The sequence below is a fragment of the Psittacula echo genome, assembly GCF_963264785.1.
Source record: "Psittacula echo genome assembly, chromosome: 5".
Classification (NCBI taxonomy): domain Eukaryota; kingdom Metazoa; phylum Chordata; class Aves; order Psittaciformes; family Psittacidae; genus Psittacula; species Psittacula echo.
The window spans coordinates 87,890,492-87,905,351 of NC_137739.1; the positions used below are offsets into that span (position 1 = coordinate 87,890,492).

General features: G+C 45.1%; 3 protein-coding genes across 3 annotated transcripts; 1 reads left to right on the forward strand and 2 right to left on the reverse strand.

Moving 5' to 3' along the window:
• Positions 1–2,804: 2,804 nt before the first annotated feature.
• On the forward strand, positions 2,805–3,734 carry LOC308220772 (olfactory receptor 5T17-like; the record flags this gene model as incomplete). The annotated part of the gene is made up of 1 exon (XM_080617164.1): positions 2,805–3,734. The coding sequence occupies one exon, from the start codon at positions 2,805–2,807 to the stop codon at positions 3,732–3,734; it is 930 nt and encodes a 309-aa protein (XP_080473290.1).
• A 2,582-nt stretch (positions 3,735–6,316) lies between these two features.
• Positions 6,317–7,291, reverse strand: LOC308221351 (olfactory receptor 8U3-like; the record flags this gene model as incomplete). Its single annotated transcript, XM_080618334.1, has 1 exon — positions 6,317–7,291. The coding sequence occupies one exon, from the start codon at positions 7,289–7,291 to the stop codon at positions 6,317–6,319; it is 975 nt and encodes a 324-aa protein (XP_080474460.1).
• Positions 7,292–11,628: 4,337 nt separating this feature from the next.
• Positions 11,629–12,555, reverse strand: LOC308221352 (olfactory receptor 5AP2-like; the record flags this gene model as incomplete). Its single annotated transcript, XM_080618335.1, has 1 exon — positions 11,629–12,555. The coding sequence occupies one exon, from the start codon at positions 12,553–12,555 to the stop codon at positions 11,629–11,631; it is 927 nt and encodes a 308-aa protein (XP_080474461.1).
• Positions 12,556–14,860: the final 2,305 nt, after the last annotated feature.

Genomic DNA, 14,860 nt, shown 5'->3' on the forward strand with positions numbered 1-14,860 from the left:
TGTGACATCATACAGACACAACTATGCAGACTCTTCATAGTCAACTCGGCCTTCACAGGGCATGCACATTTGAGCATCAGCCAATATAACTGTAACAGAATAGTTTTGGGACACAGAGGCCCCCTGAAGTCATACAGTTGTATCCATGGAATACTGTGGGCAAGACACACCAGACCCAAGCTGACCTTGCCCATTCAGCCTTTGCAATCCAGACAAAACATACAGAGATAACTGTGCTGTGTCTACGTTCCAATAATAAAAAATAATTGCCACCTAAAAGCTATTCTACTGCAGTAGAATACTATAGGAAAGACAAAAAACCACTCTCCTCCTTGTAACCTTTAACTACTTAATTAATGAGTACATTTAAAAGTACACAGCTGAATCTCCCTAGTGTTTGCAGCTTGAATGCTGTTACAAACCTACAAATAGTAGTCTACTGTATAACACCCATAGCATTAGTCCAAAAGACCAGGAGTGTGAGAGTAGCACAGACTACCCTCAGTTCTTTTACGCTTTCCTTAATGCCTACAAAATCAGTAGAGTTAAATAAAACATAAAACAGGAGAAGGAAGCAGGAAGATAAGAGGAAAGGTGTCAAAACCCTGCTCACCGTTTTTTGAGCTGAGCAGCAGTGTGCACGGAGGTCTCCTGCTGAGCCAGGGCCTCCTGCAAGGTGGACATGACACGGCCCTGCCGCAGGGGCTGCACATTCTCCTTGCTGAGCTCCCACTCATCGCTGCAGTCCTGGGACATCACAGCCTCTGCTTTAGGGACAAAAACACCACAGAAGTGAGTCATTAGTAGGGTACTCAACCGAAACCCGGCACAGCTGCTTTAAGTACCCGATGCACCACACTCTCTCTGTGCAGCCAGCAGCACCACCGCTCAGGTCCCCAGCTTTGACAAGCAACTGGGCATGCATAACTCCCCTCCATGTCAACTACAGGAACAAGAGCTAACCACTTCTTCACACCCAGGAACCTCGGGCAGCTGATGTTAGCACCAAAGGCTACTAAGATTAAACCGTTTCCCTCCTCACCTGCGTGCTCCCTTCCCTCCCCGAGGCTACCACCCCCGCTGAGCCTGGCGACAGGCGTCCCGGCAGCACCGCAAACTGAGTCACGGCCCTCACCTACGAGTAGTTGCAGCGGGCTGGGAGTACAGGCGAGGCTCGACCCTGCGCTGAGCCGATGCCCGGCGGGGATGAGGAGCGCGGCGGAGACTTTCCCCCACCCCGTGCACGCTGCCCGTTAGCACCGAGCGTGAGGAGAAGCCGCTCCCCACGCGGCTCCAGCTCAGCCGCTCCCCGCCACCGCCTCCTCTCTTCTCCTCTCCCCTCAGCCCGCGCACGAAGGTCCCGAGCAGCCCCGCGCTGTGACGTCAGAATCGGCACCCACCCCCTGCCAAATTTAAATCCCCAACCGCCGCCAGCCTCCTCCCCATTGGCCAACTCCCGCGCCACGCCCTTCCTGATTGGGTCCGCCCAGAGAATCTTTATGTCTGCCATGCTGGGGACCCCGACCTGAGTAATTCTGTGGTGCTACAGGTTGTACATACAGCTAAACCCTGTGTGCTTCTTCCGCCTCCAGAAATGGTTTATCTGATTTTCCATTCTGAATATAAGCCAGGCTCTTTGATACCAGTTTTGCAGTGATTTCCTTTGCTGATGGGAAAGCTGTACTCATTGCACTGCAGAGATTTGCTGACAGGGACAGAGACCCCACGAGCAGCACCGTGATTTCCATGATCTTAGGCTGAAATCGTGCTGCTTTTCCCAACAGTTTTCCTGTCCCTTTTCTTGGTCTCTTCTAAGTGTTTATGTTACAGTGGTTCCTTCTGGACCCCTGTGAAGCCTGCTCTGTATCCCTCCCTGACACTGTGATTAAAAAGCAGGATGTAATGGTGTATTTCCATATATTTAGAACTCTTCAGCATGAATTTTGAAAGAGGAGATGTAGGGAAGGTTGATAAAAAGGCAAAGATTTGTTGTGCCGTTTTTGGTTTTAATGGTTTCTCTTTTCCCTCATGATGGCACCTCACCATTTCTATATACTCCATAAAAGAATAACCCTGAAATAGCAAAATAGATGAAAAGTTATGGAAGAATAAATGGGGTTTTCCATTTTTCTCTCTGCAGTGTGCAAGCAAAATCACCTTTAAGGAAAACCTCTATGGGGAAGGCTTCCTAAGATGCCAAATGTGCTATTTTAGTTCAAAGGCTGGACTTGATGATCTTAAAGGTCTTTTCCAACCTAGTTGATTCTATGATTCTAAATCCTAGAATTATAGAATCACAGGCTGGTTTGGGTTGGAAAGCACCTGAAGTTCAGCTAGTTCCAACCTCCCAGGCGTGGGCAGCGACATCTCAAACTAGACCATGTCACCTCTAAAGACGTGCTCTGGTGTGAGATTTTCATTCTTGATGTCACTAATTCTTTACAGGAAGCACTGAACCCCTTCTTTTACTCTTTCTTTGTTAGAACTTGGGAGGGTTGCACTGAAATGTGATACATGCCATTTCTACACAACAGATAGAAATAGAGATGTATTAGAATGACTGGAATAGAGAACACTTGGCAGAGTAACTGCTACTAGAATAAAAACTTCATTGTTTTGCCAAACTGGTCTTTGATGAATGTTGATGCAAATGAGGCAAATCTCTGATAAGGAGAGGGTTTGCCATCCAGGCACTGGGGATTGCTGGGCTTTTTAGGTGCTGAGTGTCTCCATTAACTGTTTATTATGGCTCTATACAGTGCCTCTATACAGGCTCTATACATCTTACAGTGCTTTAGGAGAAGATGGCTGAGGAAAATCAAACCAAGCAAGTGACAAAGCTGACTCTTGTGGGACTGACGGACAACCGGCAACTACAAGCACCTTTGTTCATCCTGTTCTTCCTCATTTACTTCATCTCGCTGGTGGGGAACCTAGGCATGGTTGTGCTCATCAGGAGCAGTGCTCAGCTGCAGTCCCCCATGTACTTTTTCCTCAGCAACTTATCTCTCCTCGATGCTTGCTACTCATCGGTGGTGGCATCGAGGACATTAATGAACCTTCTCATGGGGAAGAAAACAATCTCTGTCATTGGCTGTGCCACCCAGCTTTACTTCTTCATAGCCTTTGGCACCACCGAGTGCTTCCTCCTGGCTGCGATGGCTTACGACCGCTACATGGCCATCTGCAAGCCCTTGCTGTACTCGTCCATCATGTCCCACCGGGTCTGCGTGCTGCTGGTGGCCAGTTCCTATGTGCTTGGCCTGCTGCATTCTTGGGTGCACACGGAGTTCACCTTCAGCCTGCCTTTATGCCAGCCAGCCAAGGTCAACCACTTCTACTGTGAAATCACGCCTGTTCTAGCCCTCTCCTGCTCTGACACACTTGTCAATAGGTGTCTGATATTTGTCCTCGGTGGGCTGGTGGAGATGGTGACCATCTCGGCTGTCCTGGTCTCCTACACCTTCATCCTCGCTGCCGTCTCAAGGATCAGCTCTGCTCAGGGGCGGTACAAAGCCTTTTCTACATGCACCTCTCACCTGGCTGGAGTCACCATCTTCCACGGGTCCATCCTCGCCCTGAACTTCCGACCAGGGTCTGGCAGCAGCCTGAGCACGGATAAGGTCTTTGCTGTGTTCTACTCGCTGGTGGTGCCCATGCTGAACCCCCTGATCTACAGCCTCAGGAACAGGGAGGTGAAGAATGCCCTGAGGGACTTTGTCAGGTGGAAGTAGCTTTGGCAGGACGTTTGGCTGCTGGTTTTGTGACAGAGGTCTCCAGAGCTTCACTTGACACCAAGGATTTTTTTTTGCCTTCCCTACTCCTTAGGCTTAAAGACCTGGTTTGGAACCATTTCCAAGTCTGTCTTTCTTCCTATGACTGCTTCGTGCCACAAGGCCACAGACAATCTGATTTATCAATCTGCCTGTATTTTTTTTCCCCTCTTCTCTCTTGGTCTTTTCAGATGGGCACTGGACATTAGCTCTGGGCTCCTTGCTAGCCCTGTCAAAATGCTCTTGCACAGCCATCACCATCTCCCAGTTGATGGCTTAAAACCTGCCTCATGACCTCTTCTTATTTTCAGGGCCTTTCTCCTCAGTCACTAAAGGGCAATGAAATTTTTCTGTAAAAGTGCAGGAAATGGAATCAAGGTAACAAATTAAGTACATTTAAGAGAAAAAATGGCATTAACCTCATCTATGTTCGGCACTGCTCTGAGATATCTATCCTCTCTGTTATCTATGGATAAAGATACGGTATCTAAAGATGAGAATTGTTAACTAATTGTTAGGTTGATAAGGCTGTCGAATAATACCATCTTTAATGCTCATTTCAATATAGGCCAGGTTTTGAATCATTTCCAGAGAATACGATTTTCTCCTTTAAATTGTTCAGGCTGATCTAACAGCACCTGAAGCACAGGGCAAAGAGACCCATGCCCAGCTCTTCCTGCCAAAAGGTGCTTGCTTTTTGAGGTATCAGAACCACTTATGGAGAGGAACCTCTGTCATGTATTTGATGTGGGAAGTTTGTGTCTACAGCCAGGACTTTCTGCTTTTTAGATCCCTTCTCTGCAAAGATTGAAACAGAATCATGCAATGATGCTCCCAGTATAAAATGTATTCCAAAACCTCAAGCTTTTTTCTTGTGTTGCTGGAATTCACAATGCTGCCTCCCCTATATGTTAGACTGAGGCTCCCATTGCCAGTTCACTGAGTTGGATCCACCACACAAGACTGTGGCAATCCAGACCTCTCTTAGGAACGTAGCATCAAGTTTGCGTAAATGTTTGAGCATTTCAGTTGTCTCTGTTTTGGAAACTTTCTTAAACCCAAGAGGACATAAGGACACCAGAGTGGGGTAATTCATCAAGCAGCGATGAGCCCTACACATGACACTGCTCGTCGAGACTCCTGTTTCCACAAAAGCTCAGACTAGATGATCTTTTGAGGTCCAACTTGGGCTTTCTGTGGCTCTATGATTCTATATGTATAGTCTAAGCCTTAGGTGGCATGGTTTAGTGTGAGGTGTCCTTGCCCATGGCAGGGAGGTTGAAACTAGATGATCTTAAGGTCCTTTGCGACCCTAACTATTCTATGATTCTATGAAATATCCAACAAAATGGAAGAAAACAAGATATGGGGAGGGTTTTGAAGGAAGCTGTCCTATATCAAAGGTCTCTGTCCTGCCAAGCTCTTTAGCATTTAATGACACCGATTCTGGCTCCTTTGTTGAAGGCAGGTAGGAGCCACGTTCCCCCCACACCTAAGCCAATGTGTCCTTTCATAGTGTTGTTTTCAGGACACATAAACAGTGTGTTGATCATAAATATACTTTCCAAATATAAGATAATTCCAACTCACAAAAGCTATTTTCCCCCATCGCTGTGTTTTGGCTTCTTTGATTCCCAAACAGCTCTCAATTACCATTGATTCTGTGTTCAGGATTATCTTTCACCTATAGAAACTTCCCACATGCTTAATTCTTATATGAAATCCACTATTTGCTGTTTCCCAATGTGCTTGACCATAAGCTGGGCATGCACATGGGATGTGGGTGCAGATCTCCAGCTGGAATTCCATTTGTCTCAACATTTAGGTAAAAGGTCACTTCAAATGAATATAAAACACCCCTTAAAATGAATGAGAGGAGATCTTGATGTGCCCGAACTGTCCGTAACAGTAGGAGGTATCAGCACAGTTCATCATCCTCTATTATGAATTATAATTGTCTAAAATTTCTTCTTTAAAGTGAAATCTACTGTGAAGCTGCAATGTGGGGAGGGACTCCCCTTCATATTCAAAGGTGCAGATTCTTGATTCCCACCAGCTTCTTCTCTTTGAAAGGCACAAACAAATGCAATGAATCTTTTGAAACCTTTTCTTCGACTCCTTTTCAGCAAGCAAATTAAAACTACACTTCCCCTTCCCTCCCATCACAACAGCTTTAATAAAGAGCTCACAGGTAAGAGTGAGGAATTTTATTGGAGCTGAGGGGCAAGGTCAAGAATCTTGCAAGAAAAATGCATCTTTATCATAGTCAAAAGTTGTAACTGAATAAAGCTGATTGGTGTTTCCCGTGAGGAAAAGAGGCCTGGGATAATTGAGGGTAATTTCCTCCTCCAGGAGAGGGCCTGCGAAGTGAAATGAAGCTTGAGGTTCTCTCCTCTTGATTTCCTTTCAAGGAAGATGTGATGGCTGGGTCTCTTTCTCATTACATACTGTCATTGACATTTATGCAGGAGCTGTGGAAGAGTGTAAATAGAGTCATGAGGGTTAGTGGAAAATCTCATTGTTTTAGTGCATCGCAGTCTTCTTCAGTTAAGATGAAGTCTTGTCCCAGATGACAGAACTCTTCCATGTTGCCAGTGGTTGAAGAACCTCCTCCCGCACCTCACCAGAGCCTCCTTCACCTCCTTGTTCCTCAGGCTGTAGATGAATGGATTGAGCATGGGGGTAATCACGGTGTAGAAGATCGAAGCTACCTTATCCAGGCTCCTGTGGCTAGATGGAGGTTGTAGGTACATGAAGAATGCTGACCCAAAGAATAAGAGAACAGCCATCAAATGGGAGGCACAGGTGTGGAAGGCTCTGGCCCTGCTCTGTGCTGAGCACATCCTCAGCACGGTGCAGAGGATAGAGATGTAGGAGAGCAAAATGACTACGCTCGCACCTACCCCATTGATGGTGACAAAGGCAAAGATGACCATCTCACTGCTGTGTGTGTTGGAACACACAAGCTTTAACACAGGGACGATGTCGCAGAAGAAGTGATTGATGTGGTTGGGACCACAGAAGGAACCTCCAAACACGCACAATGTGTAGATGATGGCACTGAGGAAGGCAAATAGGTAGGATGATGCTAACAGCTGCCAGCAGATGCGCCTGGAGATGATGGTCACATAAAGCAGGGGGTGACAGATAGCAACGTGCCTGTCATATGCCATCATGGCCAGGAGATGACACTCAGCACTGCCAAAGAATGTGAAGCTGAGGAACTGGATCATGCAGTCAGACAAAGAAATGGTTTTGTCCTCTGATAACAGGTCTGCCAGCATCCTGGGGGAGATGACTGTGGAATAGCAGATGTCAATGAATGCAAAATGAGTGAGGAAGAAGTACATGGGGGTGTGGAGGCTGGGAGACACCTGAAACAAGATGATAATGCCAACGTTCCCCACCAAAGTGACAATGTAAATCAATAGAAACAAGACAAAAAGAGGAGTTTGTGCACATGGGCTGTCAGTAATTCCCAGTAGGATGAATTTAGCCTGGGTGTGATTTCTTCCCATGACCAGTTGTTACCTGCTGAGACAAAAGGAATTAAAACATCACACTGATTAAAAAGAGATATGCACGTGTGGATCTAACTACAATCAGTCACTAGTTTAACCTTGACATTTTGGTGGAATTAATATATTTTACTGTATTTTCTATCCCACATTATATATGTGTTATTTTTTTCACTTGTGGTACTTTTCGAAAGAACAGGGAACACATAGAAGAAACAAATGCCACTTGTTGCTGGGATACATAAAACTACAGATTTATTCAAACACGTGTGTTTTCAGGTATGCTAAAAGAATCAGATCTTTATTCACTTTTGGTTTGGAGGCAATTTGTGCTGGAAGACACCTCAAAGGGAGCTCATAGCAGTGAATGTAAACCTGGAGCAAGAGAAAGTCCCAGTCCCAGTGAAATCTCAGCTTACACATTAATGTCCTCTAGATATATTGCCTTGACTTTTAATTATCATTCATGTCACCAAATCACATTTATCAAACTATTTGAGATCATTCACAACAGGTAACATGAACATTGATAAACTCATGATTTATACCTTTCTGAGATACAGCACACTAAAGCCTCCTAAAACCATGGGCATTAATTTGCTTCCTTAAAAACAGAGTTGATATTTAAAACGCACTGATTCCAAAGGCTGATTTGTTAGTGATTATATTCTATTGACAATCTGAAATTTATATTTCTTTATAACAAAATAAGATTCATCCTCATTTAACACTTGAACAAATTAGTGCATCTGGTTTAGTTGCCGATGTAAAAGAAAGCAAACTGCATAAGTCATTGCTCCTTCTTAGTATAAAAAAAACCCCACATTGGTAAGGCTATTTTATGACACACCCCCAAAAAAGGGGACATGAGGAAATGCAGAAGCAAGCCAACTGCCTCAATGCAGGTGAGGCTCTGCTTTGTCTTGGTGTTACCTCCTGTGCCTTCCCTCTGCCACAGAGTGATGGGAGCCAAGGGTTTATCCTCAACACAGCAGAGAACATCTACGTGCCAGCATCAGCTCTGTTAAGCACCTGATGTGAAGAGAAGTGAGCTCCTGCCAGACTCCAAGAGCTGAGCTTTTGGTGCTTGTGGGGCTGTAAATACAGTTGCATGTGCTCTCCTGGGAGGAAGCCTCCAGGGCTGCTCATGCTTTCCCAGAGGAAAACAAAGAGAAGGAAAAGGAAAGGGTGTGGAATCACCTCTGAAAGGCATTGTGGTGCTTGGGCATCTGAGAGACATGGTGTGGATGAGCCACACCTGAGAACAGCTGCACAGCGGCAGTTATGGGCAGCTTGCATGATGCTCCTGATGTACTTTGGGGCCACTCAAAGGTTTTTGTCTGACCTTGGCAACAGTATGAGAATGGGTTTAGAGACATTTCAGATCTTGCAGAGGGTCCCCAAATGGGACATGAAGCACAAGTGACTCCATCTCTGGATTTGCTGCTGTCCCCCTGTGCACACTTGAGAGGCCAGATTTTCATCTCCAGTGGGGTTATCCATGTGTAGTGCATGGGTGCCAACACCTGAGCATGTGCTTCTGGGCTTCTCCTATATTCAAGGGTCAGAAAGGGGCATTTTGAGGCAATGATGAAGTGTCCCAGGTTGAACTAATAGGCCTTTGTCCCACTGACCAGCCTCAGCTGGGGCTCCATCCCCACCCTCTGCCCATTTGTCCCCTATCTCTATTTAAGTTCAGACCAGGGAGCTTGTGCTTTATTAGAGCAGCTGTGGTTTCCAGTTTTGTACAACTGAGGAATCCTTTGATGTTGACCTAGGCTTCACCATGGATCTGTTCAGCAATTTCTGGACTGGATGCTGACCAGGGAATTGACTTGGCTTGGACTTGTTTCTGCCTCATCATCACCAACTTTCCTGATGCTCTGGAGTCTTGGCTGAACTTGGCCCAGGTCTCTGTTCCTGCCCTACTTCTCTTGCTCAGGTACTGTGGGATGATCCCTGCACACTGTGGTGTTCCCCTTTGGCTTTGCTTAAAGAGATTAAGTAGACAAACACCTGTGATACTTCCCAGGCTCCTGCAGAGTAAAACTGTATGCAACAGCCCAGGCAGTGCTCACTGCTTTGGCTGCCCCTCTCCATCCAGACCATGTTCCTGTATGGGTAAAATAGGTAATTGTCTTCTCAGTGAGGGAAATTTAGTAAAAAAGTGCACATTCATTTCATGTGTTCTATTCTGGTGTTAGTGCTTTCTCTTTTATCAAGTATGATATTAGACTTCTATGGAGAGGACCTGTATGATGTATTTGATGTGGGAATTTTGTGTCTACAGCCAGGGAATTCTGTGTTTTGTAGATCCCTTCTCTGCAAAGATTGAAGCAGAATCATACAGTGATGCTTTTGTCATAAAATGTATTTCCAGAACCCCAAGCCTGTTTCTTGTATTGCTGGAATTGACAGTTGTTCCTCTCCTGTACGTTAGACTGAAGTTCCTCTTGGACATTCACAAAGTTGAATCCACTACATACAAGGCTATGGCAATCCAGAACTCTCTTAGGAATGTAGCACCAGGTCTAGGAAAACCTTTATGCATTTCAGTTGTCTTTGCTTTGGAAGCTTTCTTAAACCAAAGCAGAGATAAGAACACCAGAGTGGGGTAATTCATAGAGCAGTGATAAGGCCTACATGTGACACTGCTCATCTAGGCTCTCTTTCCTATTAAAGCTTGGACCGGATGATCTCTTGAGGTGAAACTTGGGTTTTCTGTGGGTCTGTGATTCTATTTGTATATATTCTACATGTCTCAGCTACAATATGCAACAAAATAGAATGAAGTATCATAGAATCATAGAATAGTTACGTTTGGAAAGGACCTTAAGATCACCTACTTCTAACCCCTCTGCCGTGGGCAGGGACACCTCACACTAAACCATGTCACCCAAGGTTCTGTCCAGCCTGGCCTTGAACACCACCAAAAATGGAGCATTCACAACTCCCCTGAGCAGCCCATTCCAGTGCCTCACCACCCTTACAGTAAAGAACTTCCTCCTTATATCCAATCTAAACTTCCTCTGTTTAAGTTTTAACCCATTGCCCCTTTTCCTACCACTACAGTCCCTAAAGAAGAAACCAAGGTGTGGTGAAGGTTTTCAAGAAGCTCTCCGATATCAAAGTCTCTGTCCTCCCAAGCTCATCAGCAAGTAATTACATCAATTCTGGCTCCCTCACTGACCACAGATAGAAGCCACTTTTCCCCAGACCTAGGATAACGTCTCTTCTCTCGCTGCTGTTTTCCAGAGCACACAAAGGACACTGTTCATGACCCGTATACTTTCCAAATATAAGTTAATTCTCACTCACAACAGGTAAAGGAAAAATGTTTTCCCACACCAGTGTTTTTTTGCTTCTTCCTGACACAGACAGCTCTCAGTTACCATTGATCCTGGGTTCAGGATTGTCTTTCACCTACGGAAACGTGCCTCATGCTGTATTTATAAGTGCAACAGACCACTTGCTGTTTCCTGGTGTGCTTTAGTGTGAGCTGGGCATGGACATGGGATGCGGGTGCTGATCTTCAAGTGGAATTCCATTTGTCTCACTATTTAAGTAAAGGGCACTTAAAATGAGTGTATAACACCACTTAAAATGAATGGGAGGACCTCTTGATATGCCCAGTTTGTCCTAAACACTGGGTAATCTCAGCACAGTTCATCAATCTGTATTATGAATTATGTTTTCTATACTTCCTTACTTGAAGTGAAACCTATTGTGGAGCTGCAGACTGGGGAGGGTTTCCCCTTGATATTCAAAGGCACAGCTTGAGATCTTGATTCCCACCAGCTTCTTCTCTTTGAAAGGCACAAACAAATGCAATGAATCTTTTGAAACCTTTTCTTTGACTCTTTTTCAGCAAGCAAATGTAAAACTACACTTCCTCTTCCCTCCCACCCCAGCAGCTTTAATAAGGAACACGCAGGTAAGAGTGAGGAATTTTATTGGAGCTGAGGGGCAAGGTCAAGAATCTTGCAAGAAAAATACACAGTTATCACTGACAAAAGTTGTAACTGAATAAAACTGATTGCTGTTTTCTGTGAGGAAAAGAGGCCTGAGATAGTTGAGGGTAATCTCTTCCAACAAGCTGGTGACTGTGAATTGAAATGAAGTATGAGGTTCCTCTTGTCTTGGTTTCCTTTCAAGGAAGATGTGATTTGGGGTGTGTATTTCTCGTTCAATACTGTCATTGACTCATGTACAGGAATTCTGGATGAACCTATATAAAATGATGAGGGTTACTGGAAAATCCCATTGTTTTCGTTCCCCAAAGGCTTTCTCACTTAAGATGAACTGTGCGTCCTAGATGATACAACTCTTTTACGCTGTCATCTGCTGAGCAACCTCCTTCCACACTTGACCAGAGCCGCCTTCACCTCCCTGTTCCTGAGACTATAAATGAACGGGTTAAGCATGGGGGTGAGCAAAGCATAGAAGATGGAGGCCACCTTATCCAGGCTCCTGTGGCTAGATGGAGGTTGTAGGTACATGAAGAATGCTGTCCCGAAGAATAAAACAACAGCCATCAAATGGGATGCGCAGGTGTGGAAGGCTCTGGCCCTGCTCTGTGCTGAGCACATCCTCAGCACAGTGCAGAGGATAGATATGTAGGAGAGCAAAATGACCATGCTCGTGCCCACCACATTGATGGTGAGAAAGGCAAAGATGACCATCTCGCTGCTGTATTTATTAGGGCAGAGGAGTTTAAGCACAGGGACGATATCGCAGAAAAAGTGGTCAATGTGTTGGGGTCCACAGAAAGAACCTCCAAACGTACACCATGTGCAGATGGCAGCACTGAGGAAGGCAAATAGGTAGGATGATGCTACCAGCTGCCAGCAGACGTGGCTGGAGATGATGGTCACATAAAGCAGGGGGTGGCAGATAGCAACGTGCCGGTCATATGCCATCATGGCCAGGAGGTGACACTCAGCACTGCCAAAGAAAATAAAAGTGAGGAACTGCATCATGCAGCCAGTGAAAGAAATGGTTTTGTCCTCTGATAACAGGTCTGCCAGCATCCTGGGGGAGATGACTGTGGAATAGCAGATGTCAATGAAGGCAAAATGAGTGAGGAAGAAGTACATGGGGGTTTGGAGGCTGGGAGACACCCGCACCAAGATGATAATACCAATGTTCTCCACCAAAGTGACAATGTAAATCAGTAGAAACAAGACAAAAAGAGGAGTCTGCTCACATGGGCTGTCTGTAATTCCCAGTAAGATGAATTTAGCCTGGGTGTGATTTCTTCCCATGACCAGTTGTTACCTGCTGAGACAAAAGGAAGAGAAGCATGATTATGATTATAAATAGAGATTCACTTTTGGATCATATCTAATCTCTATCATTAACCATTGTAACTGCTACATTTTAAAATATTCTACTACATTTTCTATACCCAAATTATGTATACTTTATGTTTTTCAGTTGAGGTATTTAGAAATGAACAGCAAGAGCATTGTAGCAACAAATGGCATTTTTGTTTTTCCAAGATGTGACACTTAAAATTGTGGATTAAATTTAATACTTCTTTTTTGAGATTTTAAAAAAGAATCAAATCTTTATTAACTCTCAGTTTGGAAGCAATTTGTTTCAGAAGACAGCTAAGAGGAAACTCATGGTGAGTGCACGCAAGCTTGGAGCAAGAGAAAGTCCCAGTCCCAGGGAAACCCCAGGTTACACATGCATGACTTCCAGATATTTTCCCTTGGGTTTTGATTATCATTCTGGTCTTCAAATCACATTTATCAAACTATTTGAGATCATTCACTAAGGATGAAATACACATGAATAAAATCAGGATTTATACCTTTGTGACCTCCAGTACACTAAAGCATCCTAAACCCATGGGCATTAAGCTGCTTGCTTGACAGCTGAGTTGATGTGAAAATGTGCTGATTCCAAAGGCTGGTTTCTTAGTGACTATATTCTGCTGACAATCTGGAATGTTGCATTTCTTTATAACAAGATTCATCCTCATTTAACTCTTGAGTAAATCAGTGAATCTTGTTTTAGCTGCCTATGTAAAAGAAAAACAACCTACATCAGCCATAGCTCCCCCTTTCATAAAGAAAACCCTCATTTGTAAGCCTGTTTTCTGACACAGCATTGCTAAATAGGACATTAGAATATGAAGAAGCAAGCCAACTGCCTCAATGCAGGTGAGGCTCTGCTTTGTCTTGGTGTTACCTCCTGGCCTTCCCTCTGCCACAGAGTGATGGGAGCCAAGGGTTTATCCTCAATGCAGCAGAGAACATCTACGTGCCAGCATCACTTCTGTTAAGCACCTGATGTGAAGAGAAGTGAGCTCCTGCCAGACTCCAAGAGCTGAGCTTGTGGTGCTTGTGGGGCTGTAAATACAGTTGCATGTGCTCTCCTGGGAGGAAGCCTCCAGGGCTGCTCGTGCTTTACCAGAGGAAAACAGAGAGGAGTGAAACAAAGAGAAGGAAAAGGAAAGCGTGTGAAATCACCTCTGAAAGGCATTGTGGTGCTTGGGTATCTAAAAGATATAGAATGAATAAGCCATCTCTGAGCACAGCTACACAGCAGCAGTGATGAGCAGCTTATAGGATGCTTCTGATGTACTTGTGGACCATACAAAGGTTTCTGTCTGACCTTGGCAACAGTATGAGGATGGGTTTAGAGACTTTTCAGATCTTGCAGAGGGTCCCCAAATGGGACATGAAGCACAAGTGACTCCATCTCTGGAGCTTCTGCTGTCCCTCTGTGGACACTTGAGAACCCAGATTTCCATCCCCAGTGAGGTTATCCACACATAGTGCTTGGATGTCCAACACCTGAGCTGGTGCTTTAGGGCTTCCACTGTATTCCAGAGTGAGGAATGGGCATTTTGAGGCAATGATGAATTGTCCCAGGTTGAACTAATAGGCCTTTATCCCTCTGAACAGCCTCAGCTGGGGCTCCATCCCCACCCTCTGCCTATTTGCCCACCATCTCTAGTCTCAGCCCAGGGAGGTTGAATATCATAAGAGGAGTTCTGGTTCCCAGTTTAGCAGCAAAAACCATGCAAAGGTTTTGATCTGAACTTGCTGACACAATGAGAATGGGTTTAGAGCCATTTCAAATCTTGCAGAGGGTCCCCAAATGGGACATGAAGCACAAGTGACTCCATCTCTGGAGCTACTGATGTTCCTGTATGGACACGTGAGAACCCAGTTTTCCATCCCCAGAGGGGTTATCCATATTTAGTGCCTGGATGTCCAACAACTGAGCTTATGACTCTGGTCTTTCACTGTACTCAAAGGTGAGAAATGGGCATTTTCAGTCAGTGACAAGTTTTCCCAATGTAAACTAATAAGCCTTTATCCCCCTGAGCAGCCTCAGGTGGGGCTACCTCTCCACCTTCTGCTTATTTGACCCCATCTCTGTTTAAGCTCAGCCCAGGGAGCTTTATCTTTATTGCAGGAGTTGGGGTTTCCAGTTTGGCAGGAGTTATGCACACCTGTGGAATCTTCTCATGGTGACTTAGGCTTGCTAATGGATCTCCCTGCCATTGCTGAACCTGATTCTGAGCAGGCTGTTGACTACTTCTGTATTGAC